The following is a 23,112-nucleotide window of genomic DNA, read 5'->3' as shown; positions in this document are numbered from 1 at the left end:
TGCAAGGCGCAGACAACATGCAAGAAGGTGTTTCGAATATGGATGTGGATAGCATTCCCAATGCGCTTACTGACGAAAGAAAGTCGACAGAGTGTCACGTGATAGAACGTCTAGGTAGACATGCTACACGACTCTGAGCGTTTGAGTCTCTGTGCCTTCGACGCCATGTCGGTAAGTCTGAAGAGAACTCACTCGTGAGTATTGTAAGCTATTCGTTTGACATACAACGGGAATCATTTAACGAGCCAGAGACGTCAAGTCGAATGCCTCCCGAATTTTAACACGGTGCATACCAGATCTGCTCGGCTAGAAAAACAGCATGAAATTAGGAGAGGGACACATGAATCTTGATAGATGGTGCGGGCATCACCCCTTATTACACTTCCTCGGGCTTTCATTGCACACTGTCGTTTTCGTCGTATCTCGTCGTGCATTCCTAGTCAAACCGAAGCCAAAGCTCTCCCTCCGGAGCAACCGGACGTCCAACCGACACCAGTGCCTCTTTCTTTTGCAAGTCCATGACGATGTTGAACAGCGTGGCGTTCACGTTTTCGCTCGTGTTCATCCTACAGATGCTTGCCGGGAAGCCCTGCTCGTCCTTGAACAGGTCCCTGATCTTGTCGACCGTCGGCTCGCCTTCAAGATCGTCGGCCAGCTCTATGATCCTCGCGAGTCGAGCGAGCGTGTCCGCCGGCATCTGAGTATCGAATACTCCTTCTTGGGGCTTCAGGAAGTGGTTCGAGTGGAACACGCGGCCGCGGTCGTCCATCTCGATCCTCTCTATGCCTCTGGCACTGCACTCCAGCGCGACGCCGCCAGTGGGATCCGCGATCGTGATCGTGCAGGCGCTTCCGATCCCCAGCGTCTCGAGCCTCTTCACGGCTTCCTCTCTGGACCGGCTCTCCATCACAAGCTTCAGCCCAACGTGTGCAGGCATGCTGTCCGTGTCGACGCCCCTGGCCTGGATGGCGTTGAAGCAGACACCGACGCCTGCCTCGTTGAGGCCGATCTTGCCGATGAGGCCCGCCTCGGTCACGATCTTGTAGCGCGGCCGGCCGCCGCTGGGCGCAACGTCCAGCACGACGAGGTTCTCCTTCTGGCCAACCTGCCAGTCCCAGTTCTGGGCCAGCCAGCTGCCGCCCGCGGCGGGCTTCCACGCCAGCGTCGTGCACCCTTCGTCCATCAGCCCGTACATGATCTCGGTGCGCGCGTTGATCGCCATGATGGCACCCACGTTAAAACCGGACCCGTGCGCGACGCCCTGCACTTCTTCGAAGATGTCGCGGTGCCGTAGCACCAGTGGCATGTACTCCATCGCCACCTGCTCCACGGACGCCCAGCCCATGCCTGTCCGCTCGCGGAACACGCGCTCGTAGAAGTCAATACTCCGCCCGATAGCCTCCTTAGCCGCCCGCCCGTGCGCCGTTCCGATCTGCCAGCTGATCTCAGCTTTTCGTGCTCATGCAAAGGTATTGACCCCGTATCAAAACCCGTATGCCTCAGCCGCGTTGGGCCTCTCAGGTACGACCACTCGAAGGCGAACGGAAGGTGAGTTAGAGAAATATAGTAAGAGGGGGAGAGAGAGAGAGAGAGAGAGAAAGGAAGAATCAAAACGGTGCACGGCTACGCACCTGGTACGGGCTGCCTTCACATCGTATCTGAAGCATCCCTTCTATGTTGCCTTTGCCCTTCTTTGCCCTTTAGTGTACGTCCCTCCTTTCCAAAGGGGTCGCGCAATTCTCCGTTCGCTATTTCAAAATGCACCTGCGCTTTGAAAACAAAGCCCTCCCCAGATAAAAAGGAGGAAAGGGATCAGATCTCTCGATCCGGCGACTTGTGAAAAGTGAGTGCGCAACGTTTTGGAGAGAGGGGAGTTTTGGCTGTCAGCGAGGAACAGCTTAGCTCCGGCACCCCCCCCCCCCCCCCTTCCCCGTCATGGAAGCTGCGGAGTAAAAGGACGCTTAGTCATCACGTCTGGCCGGAGGTGACCCGACCAAAGGGGGTTGGTGCTGGGTCTTTAGATTTCGACGTCTGGACCGCAAAAAGTTTCTACGCAAACGACACGCGGCGGCAAGGGAAGGGCGCCCGTCGCGTCAAGAGCGCTGAAATGGTAGCCGCGGACATGCATACAGAGCGGCCAGCTCACAGGACAGGAGTCACTGGAATCCGAAATTCACGGAGCCCAAGTCAAACATGGTTTGACGACGTGCTGATGCACGTCCTTTGTGGGCTTCAATCACTCGCCATTTGCTCTGACTCGCGCCAGAGTCACTGCGCTCCGTATAAAGATCTCCCAGGGACAAGGTGTGCTCAGAAGAACCACACGTGCTCCTCGTTTTGCCCCTGCGCTCTCTGGCTGCGAAGCACGATCAGCTCATGGACCGAAAACGCGATGAGGATACCCAGATCCACGGCCAAGAGACCGGCCAAAAGACCGGGAATGCGCGACGCAAAGGCCGTAGACGACAATCGAAATGTGCAGACGTCGAAAAACCCCCCAAGTGGGACGGACACTACTTCAGCAACCCGCAAATCTTCGTCAGGGACCTAGCCGCGTACACGATTCCCCGGGTCCTGCCATCGCTGCATGAGACACCGCCCTTGCCGCGACCTCAAAAGAAAAGCTTCTGGCTGTTCGGCATGAAGAACTTCATCGAAGACTGCGTGGAGTTCGAAGTTGACAAACAGTTGCGGCAGGATCTAGGCGCCGTAGAAGGACCACGTAGACATGTGTGCCCGTCAAGCCGCTTGAGCGGGTTTGTCGTACGAGCTGACAGGTATTTCTCCTATGCCACAGAGATGGTTGCGCACGAGGTAGAGAAGGAGATTCGGAAATGGGTGCGCAGGCACGATGGGCATCAAAGAATACTAGGCAGGGCTGAGAATGATCACGAAGACGAGCACGCTGATGACGATGGTTGCGAAGACGAAAATAAGAGACTTGAGTCCATAGGGGGACAACAAATAAGAGAATATGGTGGCGAGGACTAAGATTCGGATCTCTCTAGAACATCACCCTCAGCGTCAGACCAACTCAGCTCCGGAAGAGAAGCCCCGCCCATCGACAGCACTGCGCGCGGGGACTAGCCGTAGCCAATGTCGGCAAGCCACGGTGTGTAGGCCGAACTCTCAGACTTGGTCGCGCAACTTGCTGGTGTAGAACTCAAGAGTTTTGAGTCCTAATGTTCGACGGCTTTAAAAGAAGGCACGTGAGGCTTGAGTTTCCACATCGAACAAAGCGCCGGAAGCGATGAGAGAAGGAGAGATACGAAGATATGTGCAGGGGGTTAAAGAAGGACGGGAACAAAAAGAAGGTGTGATGATCAAGACCTGTTGGAAATTGAGTCAACGACACGTATTGTATTCGGGTATCTGAAGTGGAACCTGCTGATTTGATACACAGTAACCAATCGCGCTACGCAACAGCTACGGGACCCGCGACACCAGCATCCATCAGGCCGATGAGGCCTAGCGCGGCTTCTTTCCTGAGGCTCTCGATTCTTTCTCGGCGCGCCTTGCCAGAACGCTTGAGACCAGAGCTCGGACCTTCGTCGATCCATCGGATGGTGTGCAGGGCCCAGGAGAGGCCGTCGTGGGTATCGCCAACTTCCCAATCGCGGCTGCGGAGCCCGTACCGAACGGAGCCGGTGTATTTCTTGAGGCGTGGAAGGATGAGCAACGTGATGTGCAGGTCCTTGCCTTCTGGAGGTAGGAGTGGAACAGCGGGACGGGACGTGTACCTGTAAAGACAAAATAACGGTCAGCGTCTTCTGCATATGGGGGTTTTTTTTTGGCCGGAAGAGGCGGATATGATCAAAGAAAAATGGAAAGAAGATACGAAACCGGAAACATACACTTCTTGCACGACCGCGTCCTCCGCCGGCGGGACAGGGAGATCCATCATCTCTACATCCACTTCCTCTGGCCATTCCCCCCTGAGCCAGCCCTCGTGAACAAGCATTGCCAGCGGATCTGAATCGTCCGTGTAGATGCCTGTACCGACAAGCGCTCTGTTGCGTTGGACGTTCTCGCGTGCCTCTTTGGTCAGGTAGTACCGTGGTACGCGCACGGTAAAGGTGCAGTTAAGGTCCACGTCCTCGAACACACGCGACGGTTTGTAGCGCAAGAAGTAACCGAACTTATCATCCGTGTGGGATGCCATGGCGTTAGGCGGGAGCGCGATGGTCGGCTCGTACAACTCACTGCCGAGGTGCCTACGCGACCTGTCCTTGACGGCGTCAAAAACTGCCTGTGAGCTGACATGCACGGCCGGCTTGGGAATCGGCATCGCTGGAGTCTGCGCCTGCGGCCGCGACGAGAGAGGCGTGTGGTGGTGGTGATGGCTCGTGTGGATGTGGTGATGGTGATGTGCCGTCGTGGAAGTCGACCCCACAATCCCGATACTTTCTTCGGGTCTGTTGTGAACGTGTCCGTGGACGTGATGGTGGTGCGGGTGATTGTGCTGATGGATATGATGGTGATGACCCTGCTTGTGTCGCTTGCCAGCCCTGGAGAGTGGAGTGCCCCTGCCTTCGTCGTCGTAGCGACTGAGGTCTTCCTCTTTGACGCGCTTGTGCCGCTTTGAAAAGCTGCCTGAGCGCGGTGCCTCACCATCGCTGACGGTGACCGTTTCCCCGTCTAGATTTGAGGGCGGCTGTCGCTGCGGCATGGGGCTTCCCCGCGACGGTGTCATATGTCCCGGACCGATGCCGCTTCCCAGTCCTTGAAATATGCGGCCGAACTCACTCTTGATGTTGGGATCGGAGCCAGCTCCCGTGGGCTGCATCTGCGCCCCTTGCACAGCCTGCGGCAAAGGTGAGGCACGACCACGCTTACCCTCGATGCCGAGCGACGACCTTGAGCGCTGCATCATCAGAGGCTGGTGCTCTTGCAGAACGCGGAACTGAGCTTCGCCGGGGTGACCGTGCGGATCGCTGGTTCGACGATCATCGCGAGCAAGTGGGTCGATCGACGCGCGCTCATGTGGACCAAACGTTGATTGTCCGTCTCTCGGTCTCTCGAAAGGATTGCCCATTTGCGGGTGGCTCCGCGGTGCTTCCGGCGGCGGAATGGCACCTCTGGGCTGATAATACTGACTTCTAAAGCTTGTTCTAAATGGGGCCGAGTGGTCCTCCCTGCCTCCAATGTCCCGTCTCGGCTCGTCCTTTGGGCCTTCTCTCGCCGAAGACGAAGCTGCGGCAGACGCATCACGCGCATTGTTTCGTGGGCTGTACGAATGGCCGAGCGGCTCGACAGTTACAGGCCTGTCACGAGTCGTGGGTCCCACCTCAAATGAGGTGGTTGTGGGCGGTCGCGGGTCGTCCCTGCGTTCCTGCGGATGATACTGCGTGAAAGGCGGACGGTTAATCGCACCCCCGAACGGAGGCATCGGCTCTCTTGAAGCACCATCCCCAGGAGGAGGCCTAACACCTCCGGCGGGCTGACTGTTTGGCCGTGGAGGCATGCGTTCATCGACTTTTCTCGGTGGATCCCTCTCGTGCGCTTCATTCGGCGACCCTTGATAGGCTCGCGGGGCAGGGCCAGCTGACTGGTAGGCGTGATGGAACAACGGCGGCCCGCTCCTCGCAAACTCCGGCGACCTCTTTACCCCGGCAAATTGAGCGGGCGATGAGTTTGCTGAGTATGAGAGACCATCATTGCGCAGACCGGCAGGTAGATGATGCCGCTCTGGTGTCTGCGGACGGCGCCACTGGTAGTCTGACAGCTTCGATGCGGTTGAGTGGCCTCTTTTATGCGGTGAGACGGGCTGCTGTGAGAGACTAGGTGGGGACTGCGAGGTGCCGGCGGGCGAGCCGCGGTGTGAATGGCTCGGCGGCGGCGGTGGCTGCGACTGTGACGGCACATCTCCCAAGATGGAGGATATCGACATACCGGCGCCAGGCCCTCTGGTGCCCAGGCCAGGCAGCTCGCGACCGGTAGCAAAGGTAGGAGGAGGAGGGCCACGTGGGCCTTGTTGGAACGCAGGGCCGGTGGGCGCCTGTTGTGATGGTGACGGGGGAGGCATCTGACGGTTCATGTATGCTACGGGTGGAGGCGGTGGTTCATTTGATGCTGCTATTGTAGAGATCAGCCTTGACTCATTCCTATCTCCATTCGCCATGGTGGCCCAACTCGAATGTGACGAGATGCCCAGGACAACTAGGGGGAGGGGCACGTCACTTACCAGAAGAAGCGGACGCATAGTACCTCGGCGGAGAGTGGCCGCCGACGGAACGGTTGCGGGTATGCTCGTGTTGGTAGGAAGGAGTCTGCGCACCGGCAGATGGCTGCGAGAGCACAGGTGGCGGAGGACCGGAGTGGTGGCTGTGATGGATGCTTGATGATGCTGAGGAGTTTCCTAAAAGGAAAAAAAGTTTGGTAGGTTAGCTCGGAAACAGCCAAGTTGAGTGCTGGGGAGCGAGATGCCTGAAATGGGGGGGGATATGGGCGCGGATCGGGAGCATGTGGAGTGTCTGGCTGGGCGTGATGCACCGTGTGCGTGGGTGGGTCGGGCGGCCAACAGGAGGACACGACGGGGGGTGCGCCCGCTCAGTTCGCGTCGGGTGTCCGCCAGGGCAAGGCGCTGGGAGCTGGAGCTCGAGCTGGAGCTGGAGCCGGCGCCGCGGCCGAACAAGCCACACGTCGATGTGGTGCAGGCCCGGCGCGTCTGTGCGCCCTAACACGCTCTGTGATTGCTACCGAGTGACGGAAAAAAAGTTTCCCTGTCGCTGTCGATGTCGCTGCCGATATTGCGCCTGTCACTAGCTGCCGTTGCCACCGCTTCGCCTTCCTCCTCTTCTTGCTCACTCTCAAAGTATCGGCCGTGCCCGGCAGTGGCGTGACCTGCGTAGTCGTACATCGCGTTTATCTCCTTGTGTGCTCGGATGTCCTGTTGTCGAGGGCTTGAGCTGGAACAGACCAAAAGAGCCAGAGGCCAAACGGCGAAAGGAAGTCAAAGCGTCAGGCCACAGCATGCACATGGGAGTGCGAAATGAAACATGCCCACGAGGCCCCAAAACAACTCATCTCCCGAAATGTTTCGTGTACCACGAAACGAACAGGGAGTTAAAAAAGAGGAAAATTGCGAGTGTCGCCGAGGAGGTGCCGGTGCTCTTGATGGTGCTGGTGATGTCGGGGACGAGAAGGACCTGGAAACGCGAGCAAGACCCTCCAGCTTCTCCAGAGGCTCAAGAGAGGAGCGAAAGCACAGAGCGAAGCTGCAGCAGCTTGAGCGCACCAGACACCAGACATGCACCGCCGGTGTCCGCGCCCAGTATGATTGCGTAAAGTGCGAATGAAAATAATGGGATCCTCATACCTGAAGTGCTCGTCCACGCTGGGCCGAGAGCCGGGGCTCTCTCCGCGTGCGATACATGGGCCGTCTCTCGTCCATAACTGTCTCTTCTTTGTGAACCCGCACTGGTCGTCGGCATGAAAGGGTCGGCAGGCCGCCGCTGGAATGGATCGGACGCAGGCATCTGGTAGGACGGCTGCTGCGGCGCCATTGATTGCGGATGAGGAGGAAGTGGGGGAGGAGGATGGTAGGCACCGGACGAGGGTGGTTGCGACGAGTGGTTGGGGTTCTGGATCGGCGGTCTGGCAGAAGAGAACGAGCCAGGACGATGGTCCATTGTACGACTGCGCCGCGCGAAGAAACGCACCACCCCGAGGTCTTTTGTACAAACCCGGGAGAAGAGGAGCGAGGGATCGCAAAGACGGTGCGAATGGTCGTGTGCGTGGTAGAGCGCGTGCGAACGTGATGTGGAGAAGAAGAGAGAAGGTGAGATTTCAGCGGAGCGAGGGTGCGAGATGGGATTTGCAGGCTCTGCGGATCGGGAAACCAAGCTCAGCAGCACGGTGACCAGACGGGCATGGTGCGTCTGCGGGCGGCGAGCAGTGCAGATGGGCGGTCGCAACGGGGCGGGAACCAGACGCGGAAGGTGAGAACTTAGGAGGAGGCCATGTCGGGCGCAGAGACAGCGAAGGCGGGATGAGAAGCAGCAGGTGAGAGAGAGAAAGCGAGGGGACAAGGGCGGAGAATGAGTAAGAACGCAGACGAGAGATGTTTGGGGATGTGTGCGGGCGCGAGTGGAACGGGATGGGCGCCAGCAGAAGCAGCCAGGGCGGAGCGTCAGGACCAGCCCCAGGCACGGCCGGGTGCCTTGGGCGGCTGTACCGCGTACACGTAGGTACAGCGTAGGTACGCGTGGGACCCGCGCACGTCCTGCGAGTTTGGCTGCAGGTCCCTGCCCGCGGTGCCCTCTGGCGTAAGTTAGTGGGTTCCCGCCCAGCTTTGGGGGGGACGGGCGCTGTGTCGCCCAAGGGCGGCGCGGAGGCGACGAGAAGCCGCCAGGGGAATGCCGCATGCGCGAAGATCCACCGCCCACGGCTCCGCGCCAGTGCTGGTACCTGGAAGGTTCAACCTGCCCCGTTCAGCAGCGCCAGCTTCCCAGGCGGGCACACGTCCAGCCCGTCCCGCGCTGCCGGCAAGCTTCTGCGTGTCTGATTGGGCAAGGGCCCACGCGCCAATCGCACGAGATCAGCTTCTTTCTCTGCGGGCTCCGGTCTAGTATGCATACTCCCACGATGTGGCCCAGATTTGGCTGCCATGCCCGGGGTCAGTTTACTGCTCTCGGTCCTATGATCGCCGCTGTCCTACTTGCTCTAGTTGGGTCCGCCGGCCACTTCGCTACCGCTCCACCACCACGGCCGACAAAGACCACGTTTGCGCGTCCTTACGTACACGTACACGCACGCAACACGCTCGCATAGACGCTCGCACATAGAGACTCCCCTAGACCCCGCCTGCATCTTGTCTCTGCCCCGTCTTGCTTCTTTTCTCCTCTCCCCTGCAGTCGACGCTCTCGTCCTCGTCTGCAATGTGTGCATAGCTGTTCTCGTCTCTTTTCCCTTCCCTCTCTCTCTGTACATCACCTCCCTCGTGCTCTCCTCCACTCGCCCTTCGTCCTCATGCTCCCCGTGCCTGGCAGCCCGGGTGCCTCTCTGGACCGGTACAGAGCCCGCCTGGCCGCCATCTTCCACGGCGCCGACCCGCGCGTCTGCCTCGCCTTTTGGCTTTTCGGTACCCAGACTCTGCCCACTCCCCTCGCTCCGCTTTTCACTGCAGCGCCTCGACTGACGTGCTGTCAATGTTGAACATAAAATACAGGCCTCATAAACAATGTCCTCTACGTCATCATCCTTTCCTCCGCTCTCGACCTCGTAGGACCTGCCGTTCCCAAGGGTCTCGTCCTCCTCGCTGATGTCGTCCCCTCGTTTCTCACCAAGCTTACGGCGCCCTACTGGGTCGACGCTGTTCCCTACACGATCCGAATATGGCTGCTTGTCGGTCTCTCCGCCAGCGGCATGCTGCTCATTGCCCTATCTCCACCCACCACCGATTCGGCCTCTATCGCCGTCAAGCTTTCGGGAGCTGTGCTGGCCAGCTTGAGCAGTGGCCTCGGTGAGCTGAGCTTCTTAGGCCTGACCCACTACTACGGTCACTTTGCTCTTGCGAGCTGGGGCTCCGGCACAGGCGGCGCTGGCCTTGTCGGCGCTGGCGCCTACGTGCTGGCCACCACCACCATCGGTCTTAGCGTCCGTACCAGCCTGCTCAGCTTTGCCTGTCTGCCAGCCATCATGGTCGCAGCATTCTTTGGCATTCTACCGCTCGAGCCCCTGCGCACCGCAAGATCTAAAGCTGGCGGTTACGAACCTTTAGATCAGCGAAACGATGACGTCGTACCAGCCGTGCTGGACGACGACCCGGCCCTGACTGAGCATGAGGGTCTACTGGCCGCATCGATGCACTCGACCAGGAGTTTCAGTGCTGCCTCTCTTCGCGGAGAGAGCAATGCCATTGCCAAGTTCAAGACAAATTTGCGGCGCGCGAGCCGCCTATTCTTCCCATAGTGAGCTGCTCCTACCCTTTCTCATACGCACACACACACACACATACACATGTCCGTTCTTTTCCTGGGCTGTAAAGACTGACCTCGCCAATCTCGTAGCATGCTCCCTCTACTCCTCGTCTACATTGCAGAGTACACTATTAACCAGGGTGTCGCCCCAACTCTACTCTTCCCTCTTGCCTCGTCACCCTTCACCGAGTACCGCTCGTTCTATCCGACGTACAACGCCATATACCAGACTGGCGTCTTCATCTCTCGCTCTAGCACGCCCTTTTTCCGCATCCACGCCCTGTACCTGCCATCCCTGCTACAAGTTGGTAACCTGGTTCTTCTCGCAACGCACGCCATGTTCGATTTCATCCCCAGTGTGTACATCATATTCATCGTCATCTTCTGGGAGGGCCTCTTGGGTGGTCTTGTGTACGTGAGCACGTTCGCCGAGATCACGGACCGCGTTCCCCGCGAGGATAGGGAGTTCAGCTTGGGAGCGACGACAGTCAGCGACTCAGCCGGCATCTGCATTGCCGGATTCGTGGGGATGGCGCTAGAGGTCTCGTTGTGCAACTACCAGGTCAGGCACGGCAGGGACTATTGCAGGCGCACATAGTTTGCATACGACCCATGAAGGGCCGCTGTATGTATTATATGACACGATTACCACGGACGGGTTTCTTTGAGCGACTGCTACGCCATGGATCATACCTGTTTAGGCTTATAGATTAGAGGCGCGTAAATCATTCTTCTTGCCAAAGAACATCGAAGGCCTCAGAAGTGCCTGTCTATGCACAACCCTTTTTTTTTTCTTTTGCTTTCCCTGTGCTGGCCCCCGAACCTCAGACGCGACTCCGAGTCCGCATTCATCGTGCTGTCCTGCGTCTGCCCTCTATCAACGAGAGATAAGACACCCGCCGCCCTCGCCCGTAGAAGAAAATCTGGCCTCGGCAACGACCGATGACACAAACTACACGAGCATGCTTCCCGCATGGCAACCTTGGACACAATCCCGCCTCGTCTTCGCGACCGCGAGAAGGACGCTTGCGGGGCGCCGGAGAGGGAACGCCTCAGCCGGAGCGGTGCGCGGACGCAAAGTGTGGAACCGCGCCCGTCCCATACTCGACCTCGGACGCGCGCCAGCGGCCTGAGCAGCTCCCGGGCGGCGGAGGAACGGTTCTCTACCGCACGGCCGTCGCAGGCACTGTCGGGAGCGGTCTTGCCGGGCGCGGCCAGCGTCGGCGAGCGCACGGCGTGAGGCCCGCGCGACGGCGATCGGGGGAGGGGGGACACGAGCATGCGCACGGCCTGCTCTGGCTTGGGACGGGCAACGACAATCTTGTTCCCGGCCAAGGCTTCGGGCAGAGCGCGAGGAGGGAGGGACGGAGGCGAGGTACGCGGCGCAATTGCAGGTGGCGAGCAGCGTGGCCGCGTCCGAGACTCCCAAGTGCGTGTCAGAGTAGGTCGGACATGACTCCTCGGCGGATTTGGGGCAGCCGAACGGCGGCGCAGAGAAGCAGAACTCGGTTTATTTGGGCGGCAATACGCTCTGGGTGTCATCTTCGACAAAGTTGTGGCAGAGAAGACGACACTCAACCTGGCCTTGTTCTAACGCGGCGTACGATACGAGCACTTTGTGGGATTGAAGGGCTGGGACGCGTCCTGGTCTATTAGTAGTCGTTGAGGTTTCCTTTGCACAGGCCTCAGCGTAGACACGGAAAAGACGGGGTGAACTGTCGTATGTGATAGGCCGATTGCGGTTGCAAGTTCCTGGTTTCTCTTTCTGCGTGACCATATACCGCGTTGCTGGTATCCGTTTATGATCTATCAGGATAGTGATGATGCGAGTATTCTCAAGAATTCACCTGTCAGCTACCAGTGTAGAAATGAGCACGTTGTAGTTCGTACACAAGATTGAGAAAAGCTAGCAAGGAGTTCAACTGTACACATTTTCGACGTCTATGCTGGCATGCTTATCGCACACATGACCTCTCTTGGTTTCGGACGCAAGGAAAAGGAGTCACCTCCCCCAGATCACCATCACCAAAACACTTTGACGGACGTGCGTCGAAAGCGGTTTATGTTTTAAAAATCTTACAATTGGTCCCTGAGCAGCTTGTTCATCTTCGCCATCTTTGCCGAAACGCTGAGATCAATGGTGCGGTCGCCGATTTCGACGATGAGACCGCCACGGATGTCTGGGTTAACCTGTAGAGCGCAAACGCACGCATTAGCAACAGACTTATATTTTTGTGCCTAGTCCACCCGGCACAGTTGGTCTAGGAGACGGAATGGCCTACCTTTGGCACAACCTTCAGCTTCTTTCCCTGTCCGACGTATTGGCTCTTTCCTACAGCATTCTCGAGCTGCTTGAGAACCTTTGGCTCAAGCGGAGCGGCGCTGGTGACGATGAGCTCGACCTCGCCCTTGTGGGCGCTCATGAGCTTGCCGAAGTTCTCAGCAACGGCGGCGAGGGCACCCAGCCTGTTGTTCTCGGCCAAGGTGGTGAGGAAGTTCTTGACGATGTTGTCCTTGTCCGCGCCGCCAGTGTGCTTGAGCAGCTCTGACGTGATGCCGGCCTTGTCTTCGGCGGTCAGCGCCGGTGCCTCGAGGATAGATACCAGCTTGGTGTCCTTCTTGATAACGGCTAGCAGGTTCTCCATCGCCTTCGCCACAGGGTCGAGCGCAGATGTCTTCGCCGCTGCTGTGTACTGCATTTGCAACTCTTGTGTTAGCCCTCCGTTTCTGCTGTTTTCCCATCTTGCTCCATCCCCAATCTCGCTGCCCCACGGCCCTCCCGCATCACCATTGCCATCATTTCCCACTTCTTACCCACTCAATCGTGACTTACCAGAGCGCTGGCGTATGTTCCGTCCACGCCGTACAGTTCAATCGGGGGCTTCGTCTCCGACGCTGCGGCGGCGTAGCATCGTCGTGCGGCCATTGAGACGCGCGGCGCCATCGTGCGCGCGGTTCGAACTGCGAATCGACCCGCCAACATCTTGTCCGAGATGTTCAGAGGGCAATTGAGGATGGGTGTGAGTGTGGATGGGAAAGGTGGAGGTGGAGAGGACGATGTTGGTCGTTTTGATGAGGTTCTCGGAGCTCTTGCTCTGCTTCTGCCCAGCCGAGCTTTTTGCGGACGGGCGCCTAGTCCCGTTTTCGGAAAGAGCAGGGTGAAATTTCGTCTCACGTGACTAGCAATCCTCCATTATGCGTTTAGGGATTATTGAGCTATTTCTCAATACTAAACGTGCTCGATCATTACGGTGCCGACCGAATTCAACAGGAAGCAGATACCAAGTATATCGCGCCTCAAGGCTGTGATTTACTGCGCCTCGGAGGCCCCCAAAAGCTATAAGATCAATCATGCTTAAAGAATTTGTCCCATAATTCCTATTCATAAGCGAAGATCGGACACGAATGTATCCAGAAATCTCTTTGGAACAAGGTGATTCCTTCCGCTTGATCGAGTTGAAGCCTGGACAAGGCAATGATGCTATCATTGTCAGCTTGCTGCACACCAGCATTAATGATGCGCCCCCCTATGAGGCACTCTCTTACGTCTGGGGAGATCCTACACTGGCTGATTTTATCCTAATAACCCATCCCATTTCCGAAACAAAAAACCTTTCACATGAAAGTAACTGCGAATTGCCATGCAGCATTGAAGCGACTACGCCGTACAGAAGAAACGCGGATGCTCTGGATAGACTCGATATGCATCAATCGAATTAAGGTAACGGAGCGAAATCACCAGCTGGGACTCATACCCAAGATATACTCCTGTGCCTCGCGTGTTGTCGTCTACTTGGGAGAAAGCGACGACGCCAGCAACTCAGCACTTGACTGGATCTACGACGTCGATGCACCTCTCGATCATGAAAACGATTCTGCACCCTGGGAAAGCACCCCCAGGGCCCTGAAACCTAACGCGAACATCATGGATGCCTTTTTTTCGTCGTCAGTGGTTCCACCGAATCTGGGTGCTCCAAGAGATACGCTTCGCACGCGAAGCCGTCATCATCTGCGGAAGTAAAGCAGTTGACTGGAGCTCTTTCCAAGCATTCAAGTATTGGAACAACACGATGAAGTGGGTAAAACATCTGCCATACGTGATCCAGTGGTCCTTGGTGAGATATTCCCGTGGAAACGTGAATAACGAATTTTTGAGTGCGTATCCGAAACGGCTGCATAGAAAGTTGAAGTTGACAAGGCATATTGGAGCGACTGATCCACGTGACAAAGTTTTTGCCATCCTTCCGCTGCCGGACTGGGAGGAGGCCAAGTTTTGGGAGCAGAAGAGTGCTAGGCTGAGGTCCGAAGTCGAAAGCGAAAGCTCTGAAGCGGATGGCGAGGATGACGACCAGAATTTAAACGCTATTCAGGCGCAAAACAAAAAAGAAAGAAACAAAGAGCTAGTGAGGCATGCATACGAAGAAGACGTAAGTTGGACTAAGCAGGAAACACAAGGGGTAAACATCAAGGAAGATTACGGTACTCCGGCTGCAGAGCTCTTCACACAGCTTGCGATGGATCTTATCAACGTTCTTGGGCTTTCGGTTCTTTCCGACATATCTTCTCCTGTCGCTATGACAGGCCTACCATCATGGGCACCGGACTGGAACGCCAATAACAAAGACCAATCTGTTGGACGCTCTCGCAGAGCAGAGAGACAACTTGCTCACACCACCTAATTTTCAGATCTAGAGTGGAATAAAGACGCCTGTTTGGAGAAAGTTCCAATAACCTGGGCCTTTTCAAGCTATGACACTACAGCAGATGGAAACAGCATTTTGAAGACCCAGCTACACGTTCGTGCGATTTCCTTGGGAACCATTGCCAAGTTGGGCCACTTATGCAATATATATGAGGACTACCTTCCTGTTGCACAGTGGGAAAGTTTGGTGGACGATCCTGCCCTTGTCAAAGTAACCAACCTTTCCCCGTGGCCTGGAATCAACGCCAGCTGGGACGTCCGCCACGAATGGGAGATCTCTCGTCTTCCCCCTTTCGTGCGCGCCCTAGCAGGGGACCAAATCACGTCCACTGACGCGATCCAGTCAGCCTTACGTCGCATACGGAAATACAATGGGGAACATGAAACTCTGCAGAGAGAGTTTGAATTCTTCGACATTCAAAGTGAGGAAGAGGACCAAAAGGAAAAAATGAAGCTAAGAGATATATTCAAGGCTATGGCTGTCAGCTACGAAGACCAAGCAGAGGCTATTTTTTACACATGTCATGGGAAGAGGTTCATGGTGCTTGACTCTGGGCGGATAGGTCTTGTGCCTGACATGGCAGAAATCGGTGACGAGATCGTGGCGATAGAGGGCGCGAAGGACTTGTTCATCGTTCGAAGCATTCGTGACGCTGGGAAAGGAAACGAGAAAGTGGTGCAGTTAATTCGAGAAGCTTTCGTGCAGGGGACGACTCGTGGACGAAAGCAAGAACTTGAAAAGAGCTTGAAGGATTTCTCAAAGGCACAATCACTCTTGATTAGGTGATCAATTGAACCGTTCCTTGTGAGAAGGAACCGTACTTGATTGGAGCGGCTGTGTCAAAGCATGAATGCGCAGATGTCGCAAGTGTTTGGTCATTTTTGAGATGTAGAGGTTCCAGTTCCAAACTCGTCATCTCGACTTGTAAGGTTTATGCTCTCTCTCCTTGATCACGGAAGGTCGTTAATCTCACTCTATACAACCGCAGCTCTGAAGTGATAGAAATACTTTGATGATTGTAGCATAAGTAAGGAGTAGAATATAACTAGATTATCATTGCTTTATAATCATGTATTACAGTCTCAATTTAAAGGAGATACCCCCGCCTGACAAAAAGAAATCCATCCTGCTTGCTTCAAAAATTCTTGTTTCTGATGGAGTTAAGAGCAAAGCGGCAGTCCGACATCGTGCCAGCCTGTGAATCAATCTCAAGACTTTCTCGGGGTCATCGTTAAGTGCGCCAAGCTGTATCTTCTATCGAATCTGCCGCATCGCTGCGAGGACGCAAAGTTAAGCTAGGTCTGAACCTACATAGGTCATCGGCATCTGCAGTCAGCTGGTCAAGATCAAGATCGACTGGCCAATTGCATCCTCTGCGTCTTGATCTTCAAGATTTTCCGGACGGTCCTCACGCTTTGGAGGTCCCAATTTTGAATTTAAGATTCGGAAGCACGCCAAAGCGGCGATGAGCAGGGTCGACGTCGCCTGGACTTTTGGTGGCGGCCATTGGGGGTTGGGGGGAATATATGCCCAGACTGAAGTTCGCGAATTCGGGATCAGGCTAAGAATCTGCGCCGAACTCTGGAGCTCGTTCTCTCCTTCAAGTTCTCCCAACCCAGCCTCCCCTTTTTAATTAGGTGCAATGGATTCGATGTTGGTCGACAAAGATAACGCAGGAAGACTTTATCCTCTGCGTGCTCCAACCCTTGGTTCAACATGTCTTTGTGGACGTCCTCGTATCATCAGGAATAGCCTCGTGGCCATTTACCAGGCAGAAATCGGCCCTGGTCTGATGGGCAATCGTGTCGAGGCATGATAATTTTGCTCTGTGTCTGGCAATCCATGCAAAGGCACACCAGGTGGTAGTTTTCTGCCGTTCTAAACGATCTGTGGATATTTCGAACTGAGTCCGATTAGTTCTCGAAGCTTGAGTCTCCTGTTCGTTTCAGTCTCCAACAGCGTCCAAACCAGTCTCTTCGACATGGTCTATCTCTTTGTGTTTCTTTACGGGCTTCCCATCACATTGAACCAACGCGTCGCGTGGTACAATACCGGGTTCTGTTGGGGTAAAGATGGGCAATGTTAAACTCCTCTTCACGCCCCCGCCCATCCCGCTCTTTTTAATAAACAATATCTCCTTTACGGATCGTTCGCGAGGCGGGAATAAGGCTCCATGAACATATCAAGCTGGTCAATATGTTAGACCTTTCAACTATGTCAAGAAGGGAACGAGCCTGATCTGTTTCCGCTGTGTTCTTGACCAGCTGACAGAATTATCTAGGGTCGAGAATGTCTCGCTATCAAAGTTGAAGTCTTGAGAAGAATGCACATGGATTTGATCACCCAGGACGGCTCAAAAGCTATGTTTTGCAACGTGATCAAGGCTTGCATCTCCAGGAGCCTGTCTATCTTCGGGGAGAACATTTAATACGGTATGTTTTACCCTTTCCCACCATTCTCCAGCACAGTATCTCCCATTTGCAAACAGAGGACTTTGCACATCACAGAAGCAGATTGCGAGGATTACATCGTCACTACGTATTGCATTCTCATCCTTACGACGAAATCGAATAACAATTTTTTTTTCTCCCTTTTTGATCAGGGCGTGCGCGGATCTATGCCAAGCCGTTTTCTGTCTTCTGTTCTTCGCCAGACGAGATTCTATCTTGATCCCACGATGGTGCTTCGAGCCTCCGCGCCGATCCTGGTTGAAAACCGTACAATGGAAGGCCAGCGACGGCACCGCAGCTCGTCTCCGGTTCCTCGACAACGGTGGCCAGATTTACGCCCGTTGGCCCTGCAAAGCCCGAATCCCGCTGCACGGTCGAGGGCGACTTTACTTTGGCAGCTATAGCGGGGCGTACGTCCGGAACTAAATGTGGACGAAGCGGACAGCACACATATCAAATTCGAGCCGCGCCTGACTTTGCCTTCTGGAACCGCAGGGTGAGCCAAATTAGGGAATCCCACAGCGGCAGATATTCTCGACTTGGTAGCCTTTCCAGATGGGAAGACTGGAGGTGATGCACTCCGGGAGTAAAAAACGGCCGACAGAGCCTGACTGTCTTGTTCCGCGTTGTCGACAGCGTGACAGCGTGACAGCGTGACAGCGTCCGCCTTGACGATCCGCAAATCACACCCGCTCATCCCAGTGTACGGCGAAGCCTTTTGAGCTCACTCAGTACTTCCACAGTGTGTGTATGTGTGTTTGTGCCCTGGAGAAGACCAAACAAGAAAGGGCAGAGTCATCGGGGAAGGGAAAGAGCACGATTGGGTTGATACCGCCCGAAGCATGTTCACTTACTTCACGCTGTACATCAAAACGGTTGAACGAAGGCGAAGACCACGTTTGGCTCGTCCGATTCATGGTCGGTTGATGCAATCACGTTGTGGATCGAAGCAAATTAGCGGGATAGGATCCTGACGAAATGGCCCCGGCTTTGTGGTCGCTCTTCGGCGTCTTATCCACCGATTCCTCTACCGTCTGAGTTCCTCTTGCCTTGAAACGGAGAAATACATCACTGCAGACCATATGCACAAATGAATGCGGAGAAATGAATCCGAATAGATAGGAACACGGGAGAGCCCACAGCCGTCAATGGCCTGCAGCAGAATGGGCAGGCAGATTATTCGTTCGACGGCGAGCTTGCTCTTCGTCTCGATCGTCAGAGTTATTAAGAGACTAGCCACGCTGAGTGCGGGAAGGGAGCAGCTTCCTCACAAGTACGACGGGTACGCCCGGGTGTGAAGCAGGTATCATGATCAAAAGCGAACGCTCACGGCCGAATTGTCAGAGCTGGTAGCTTCGATGGACGACGTCGCACATCCCGAGGCTTTACGACAGGAAAACACGAGCCTTTTGCCTCCTCGGTTTAAATCTTCCTTGTTTTTTTTTTGTCTTTTTTTATTTTTGGGAGAGCGATGTTGAACGAGAGATGTGCGCTCCGCATTACTGGCCATTGTTCCTCGCATTTGTGCCGACAGGATGACTGGATCTGTCTTGAGTCGTGGAATGGGACAAGGACATTCGGCGAGTGGGAACGGGAATGGTTCAAAAGGTCCTGTTTCGGCCTTCCTCAGGTACGAACGAGCTTACGATCGGCGCTGGGATACACGGACCTTGCATGTGGCATTCGCAGTCGTCCTCACATGTTACCGCGTTGATGTCATCGGCCGCCCGTGATCAGTTTAACAGCAGGCCTTTCCTTTCTTCTTTTCTCTCTCCCGTCTTACGCTTTTGTAATGATCAAACGCTGCCGACGAACGTGAGCTGCGGGACGCCGCGATTTCGGCTGCACGGTGTTTGACCGAGCTCGTATTTACGGTTGCATCTGAGCGAAGCGTGCTAACGCAGCGTTGAGGCCAGGGATGCCCCGAATGTCACTGCACACACCTGCCTTTGACAGTTATTCCGTTTCGGTGCAGGCTGCAGCATCGTCATCAACGACTTTCCTTTTGGCCACCCCCTCCCCTGTTTCAGCGGACCGGCATGTCGCTGCTCGGTGTTGCATGAAACGCATGAAACGTAACGAACTTGGTAATGTGTATCGTGTGCTTGGTCCTTGCGCGAGAAGAGGAAAATTAAAGAAGAAAAAAAAAAAATCCAATTTGCCCTCCAGGGTAGGTCTTCTCTCGCCGATCAATGGAAAAGGTTTCCACGTGGGAAAGATTTACGATGCATATGCGGGAACGCACGCCCGGTGCATTCCTGCGCATGCAGCCTTTTTGGAACTCCAACGACGGCAAAAGAAGAGATTCCCTCGGCCCTTTTCGTCCCAAAGAGGGGAGACACAGAGAGATGCTGTAAGTTTTCGTCGTCGCGTGCCATGTAGCGTAACAAAGTTCTCCGCCAGCATGTGGCGCCTCCAGCATCGTCGATGGCCTTTTCGACCGTCGCGCATGCCAAAGTCGGCTTCTTGGCCCAGCTGGGATCCTGCTGCTACGAGTGAGATGAAAGCGCAAACGTATTGTGATTTTGTGCGGGCGACTCTCTTGCCAGCGTCCCGGTTTGACGAGAGCGAGGTCGAGCCAAACGCAGCATTGGCGAGGGGACGAAAACCAGCAAATTTCCGTTGGGGCTCTGCACGGAATGCATGGAATGGTAGTGATAATAGGAGAATAGAAAAAATCAATAGTCGCGGTCTGACATAGCGCTCTGATAATGCATGGCCGTTGGGCTAATGATGATGTTGCGGCCTTGGTCCACAGCTACCGATCCAAACGAGTCCCGTTTTCGCAGCAAAATTGATATTGACGGGTGAACGGGGTTGGCTCCACTTCATGCTAGCAGCTTAGCGGCCGTCTAGAAGATTGCCCAGTTCGTCGCCGCAAGCCAGTCCACCGGTTCCGAGCAAGGTACCCTTCAGTCACCGGTAGTACAAAGCGCCATTTCGCATTATATATATAGACACACACACATACATGCACATAAATAAATAAAAAAAAATACATATATATATATATATATATATATTTGGGAGAGAAAAAAGTGGTGCGACGGCTTTGGACGCGAATGGAAATGTCCACTCGGACGGGCGACGGAGATGTGCCACAAGTGGAACCGCGAGGGGCGTTCATCTACTTGTTCGTTGTGCAAGTCGTATGTTTCTGCAGCCTGCCGACTCGTGCTGGCGCCGCACGTATGATCTCGTCTCAATAGTCGATGGCGGAGTGTGTTCTCCGTCCATGGTCGCTCAGGGACGGCGAAAAGAACTCGCGCCGTGGAAACGATCGATGAGACATGTTCCAATGACGGCCGTCAAGTCGCGAAGCCGGACGGACCGCAGCACGTCCTGGTGACTGACGAGCGCATGCCTTGTTTCGTTTGAGGTGATAAATTACTCGAGGGAGAAGGGGGAGGCGGGGAGGTTTTGTGCAGGCGGCTACGCGGTTGGTCCAGATCTTGGACGTCGGCCACACACACACGCGTCCAAGACATGTCCAAGACAGGACCAATCCTGACGTTGGACGGGGCACAGCTGCGTTTCAGGCACCGGCGTCTATTCTGGCATCAGCCAAAAGTTCGACAATGCCTAATCATGCCGCTGCTGGGCGGGAATACATGCTCACGACAGGCAACCCCACGCTCAACATCGGGCAACTCGTGGGCAGCCAGCTGAAGGGCGCAGGACTGATAGGGACTTTTTACTTCAGGACAGCCAGACAAAAAAAAAGCAAGAGCAGCAACCCCCATCCACCAATCATGCCACGCCTTTTGCCAACGTCCAGACGAGTGGGCGTGGCAGGAAGTTCGATCATGTACCCCTTGGGCAGGGCGTCTCGAAACACTCTTTCGGGACTCGAGCCTTCTGATGCAGCTCGCACCAAGTCTACACGCAGAGCGCAGCAAGAGGTCTTGGAGAACTTTCCCGTCTTCCCCTTCCCCACCGGCCTCCCCCCCCTGGTGTGCATCTCGGTACAGCGTACAGACTTTCCACGTGGGGATCGAGGTTTTGTAGAATGTCGACTTTTCCTATCTTTGCACCCAGGCGAACCGCCCATTCGGGTCCCGTCCCGCAGTTTGGCTTTTTTTGTGGGGCAGCATCCCAACGATCAGACACACCCCAGCCACGCAGGTCGGGGGCGCAGAAAAAGCGCAGGACCTGCTGCTGCAGGGCGACAGGCAGAAGCAGAATAGGGAGAGAGGAAAAGGAAGGAAAAGAAATAATAATAATAATAACAATAATAAAAAAGGGGAGCGCCTGCGCTACTCATGTGGATACCGGAGATGAAGCCCGCCGCTCCCCGCTGCCGTCAAGCGCTTGTCATCAACTTTCCGAGATAGCGCGCGTTTGGCAAAAAACCGTTGAATCCTTCGCGTCGCTGTTCTTCCTTGCAAACCGGGCCCCATCCCTCCTCTCGTCATCGCCGTGCTTGCGTTTGCCGAGAGGCTGAGCGGAAGCGCTCCAGCGTCAGCGCGGACCTTTGTGAGACGCCATAAGAGCCAGCTTGCGGGAACGAGGATCGACGGGTTCGCTGCTGGGATGCGGATCAGATACTGCCAGGCACAAGCACGGCACGCAGATACAGGTACACACACACATATTGTCAGACGGGTGCTCCAAAGGAGAAACCCCCCCCCTTCCCGTTTGAGAAAATTCATCCGCATGGCCATTCCAGACGGTGTTTAGAACCACAAGTGTTAATTTATTTTTTGTTTCTTCCTTCTTTTGTCGCACTCTCTCTTTCCCCCTTTCTCATCCTGAAGACGAAAGGGTAAGAAGGAGAAATGAGACGTGTTCGCGCTTACATTTCGAGTCAAGAGCAGCGGCATCGAACCGCGTCGACTCAAGGGCATGCGAATGACTCGGGGCGGGTAACTTTCCCAAGCTTCCGCGATTTCAATCGACACGCGCTCGACCGGCTCGGACTCAGATCCCGGAGCGTTCCCCATATCCAGCAGGAAGGATAGCCTTGGTGTGCGCATGCATGGTGTGTACTTGTAGTGTGTGTGTGTGTATGCATGCATGCATTACATGTGTATTGATTTCGCGAGAGTGCGGAGAGCCGCTTTGGCAAATGTCGTATAACCATCTCTCACTCGCTGGATCGAGTCGTGATAATCGCGCTCTACGTAAGAATAACACGAATCGAGCCAACCACCCGAAGGGAAGGAGGGAATGAGGGGATAGGAGGAAGAGAAAAAAGGAAAACAAATTTCTCTTGTTCTTTGCGAACAGGTTGAGAGAAAAGGCCATCCTTGCTAAAGGGCATGACGATGAATCGGACCTCATGCTTTGTTACGTTTTTTTTTATTTTCTTCTCTGCCCTTACGATGGGATTTTGATGTTGTCTCTCCACTCCTCTCTGTACGACGGCGCCTTCTGTTGAGCTACTCTGCGAACTCACATGGCAATGCCTGCCAACGGGTCGGGGCTGGCATGTTCTTTCAGCACTTCAGCCGACAGGTCAAGCACAGATCTCTCATTAGCCGAGCGTCAAACGAGTGTGCACGGGAAGGGAGGGAAGGGGGCCGCGGCAGAGGAAGGGAAAGAAGTTCGAGGGCTGAGCAGCGGCAAAGGTAAACAGGCGCGGACTCACGGACGATTCTACCGCGGGTGTAATCAACGAAGCGATTCAGACAACAAACGACAAGCGACTCATGGACGCCTGTAGCGCCCACCATCACCACCACCACCTCCTCCTCGACCACCGCTGCCGCCGCCGCCGCCGCCGCTAAGGCGCAATGAAAAAGGTCCACGACGAGACTCGAGCGGCAGCGTGTGCGAGGCTTTGGCGTGCATTGTTGCCGAGCGAAAAGGGCCCGCAAGACGGGGAAATTGTGTTGGAACAGACGCAGCGAGCGTTCTAGCGCACTTCCAGAACGCTAATCAGCAGCCACGGTTAAGATTGGGCTTGGGGATCCGACCCTCGGCTGGGCCCCGGCATTCCCGCCTGCCATGAATCAGGCTTTAATCACCGAAGGCGAAAGGACGCCGTGACGCTCGCAAATCAAAGGAAAAAAAAAAAAAGGAAGAAAGGGCCGTGAA

General features: G+C 55.3%; 6 protein-coding genes across 8 annotated transcripts; 3 read left to right on the top strand and 3 right to left on the bottom strand.

Annotated features, from left to right (window-relative positions):
- Window positions 1-221: 221 nt before the first annotated feature.
- PV09_02914 (uncharacterized protein) lies at window positions 222-1,872 on the bottom strand. The gene is made up of 2 exons (XM_016356040.1): window positions 1,632-1,872; window positions 222-1,432 (listed from the first exon to the last, which is right to left on the bottom strand). The coding sequence occupies exons 1-2, from the start codon at window positions 1,665-1,667 to the stop codon at window positions 437-439; spliced, it is 1,032 nt and encodes a 343-aa protein (XP_016216346.1). The 5' UTR covers window positions 1,668-1,872; the 3' UTR covers window positions 222-436.
- Window positions 1,873-2,376: 504 nt separating this feature from the next.
- PV09_02913 (uncharacterized protein) lies at window positions 2,377-2,991 on the top strand (the record flags this gene model as incomplete). Its single annotated transcript, XM_016356039.1, has 1 exon — window positions 2,377-2,991. The coding sequence occupies one exon, from the start codon at window positions 2,377-2,379 to the stop codon at window positions 2,989-2,991; it is 615 nt and encodes a 204-aa protein (XP_016216345.1).
- A 5-nt stretch (window positions 2,992-2,996) lies between these two features.
- Window positions 2,997-8,068, bottom strand: PV09_02912. Of its 2 annotated transcripts, XM_016356037.1 has the most exons (4): window positions 7,319-8,068; window positions 6,185-6,358; window positions 3,855-6,075; window positions 2,997-3,740 (listed from the first exon to the last, which is right to left on the bottom strand). In XM_016356037.1, the coding sequence occupies exons 1-4, from the start codon at window positions 7,629-7,631 to the stop codon at window positions 3,416-3,418; spliced, it is 3,033 nt and encodes a 1,010-aa protein (XP_016216343.1). In that variant the 5' UTR covers window positions 7,632-8,068; the 3' UTR covers window positions 2,997-3,415. The 2 variants fall into 2 exon arrangements, with proteins under 2 accessions (XP_016216343.1, XP_016216344.1); XM_016356038.1 differs by lacking the exon at window positions 7,319-8,068 and having other exon boundaries at window positions 6,185-6,478.
- A 629-nt stretch (window positions 8,069-8,697) lies between these two features.
- PV09_02911 lies at window positions 8,698-10,665 on the top strand. 2 transcript variants are annotated; one of them, XM_016356035.1, is made up of 3 exons: window positions 8,698-9,082; window positions 9,170-9,911; window positions 10,011-10,665. In XM_016356035.1, exons 1-3 carry the CDS (start codon window positions 8,971-8,973, stop codon window positions 10,516-10,518), a joined length of 1,362 nt encoding a protein of 453 aa, XP_016216341.1. In that variant the 5' UTR covers window positions 8,698-8,970; the 3' UTR covers window positions 10,519-10,665. The 2 variants fall into 2 exon arrangements, with proteins under 2 accessions (XP_016216341.1, XP_016216342.1); XM_016356036.1 differs by having other exon boundaries at window positions 8,698-9,911.
- Window positions 10,666-11,528: 863 nt separating this feature from the next.
- Window positions 11,529-13,026, bottom strand: PV09_02910 (ATP synthase F1, delta subunit). The gene is made up of 3 exons (XM_016356034.1): window positions 12,754-13,026; window positions 12,203-12,613; window positions 11,529-12,110 (listed from the first exon to the last, which is right to left on the bottom strand). Exons 1-3 carry the CDS (start codon window positions 12,901-12,903, stop codon window positions 11,997-11,999), a joined length of 675 nt encoding a protein of 224 aa, XP_016216340.1. The 5' UTR covers window positions 12,904-13,026; the 3' UTR covers window positions 11,529-11,996.
- A 147-nt stretch (window positions 13,027-13,173) lies between these two features.
- PV09_02909 (uncharacterized protein) lies at window positions 13,174-15,658 on the top strand. The gene has a single exon (XM_016356033.1). The coding sequence runs from the start codon at window positions 13,850-13,852 to the stop codon at window positions 14,597-14,599; it is 750 nt and encodes a 249-aa protein (XP_016216339.1). The 5' UTR covers window positions 13,174-13,849; the 3' UTR covers window positions 14,600-15,658.
- Window positions 15,659-23,112: the final 7,454 nt, after the last annotated feature.

Source organism: Verruconis gallopava (assembly GCF_000836295.1).
Source record: "Verruconis gallopava strain CBS 43764 unplaced genomic scaffold supercont1.7, whole genome shotgun sequence".
NCBI classification, from domain to species: Eukaryota; Fungi; Ascomycota; class Dothideomycetes; order Venturiales; family Sympoventuriaceae; genus Verruconis; species Verruconis gallopava.
This window is presented reverse-complemented; position numbering and strand designations above follow the sequence as displayed.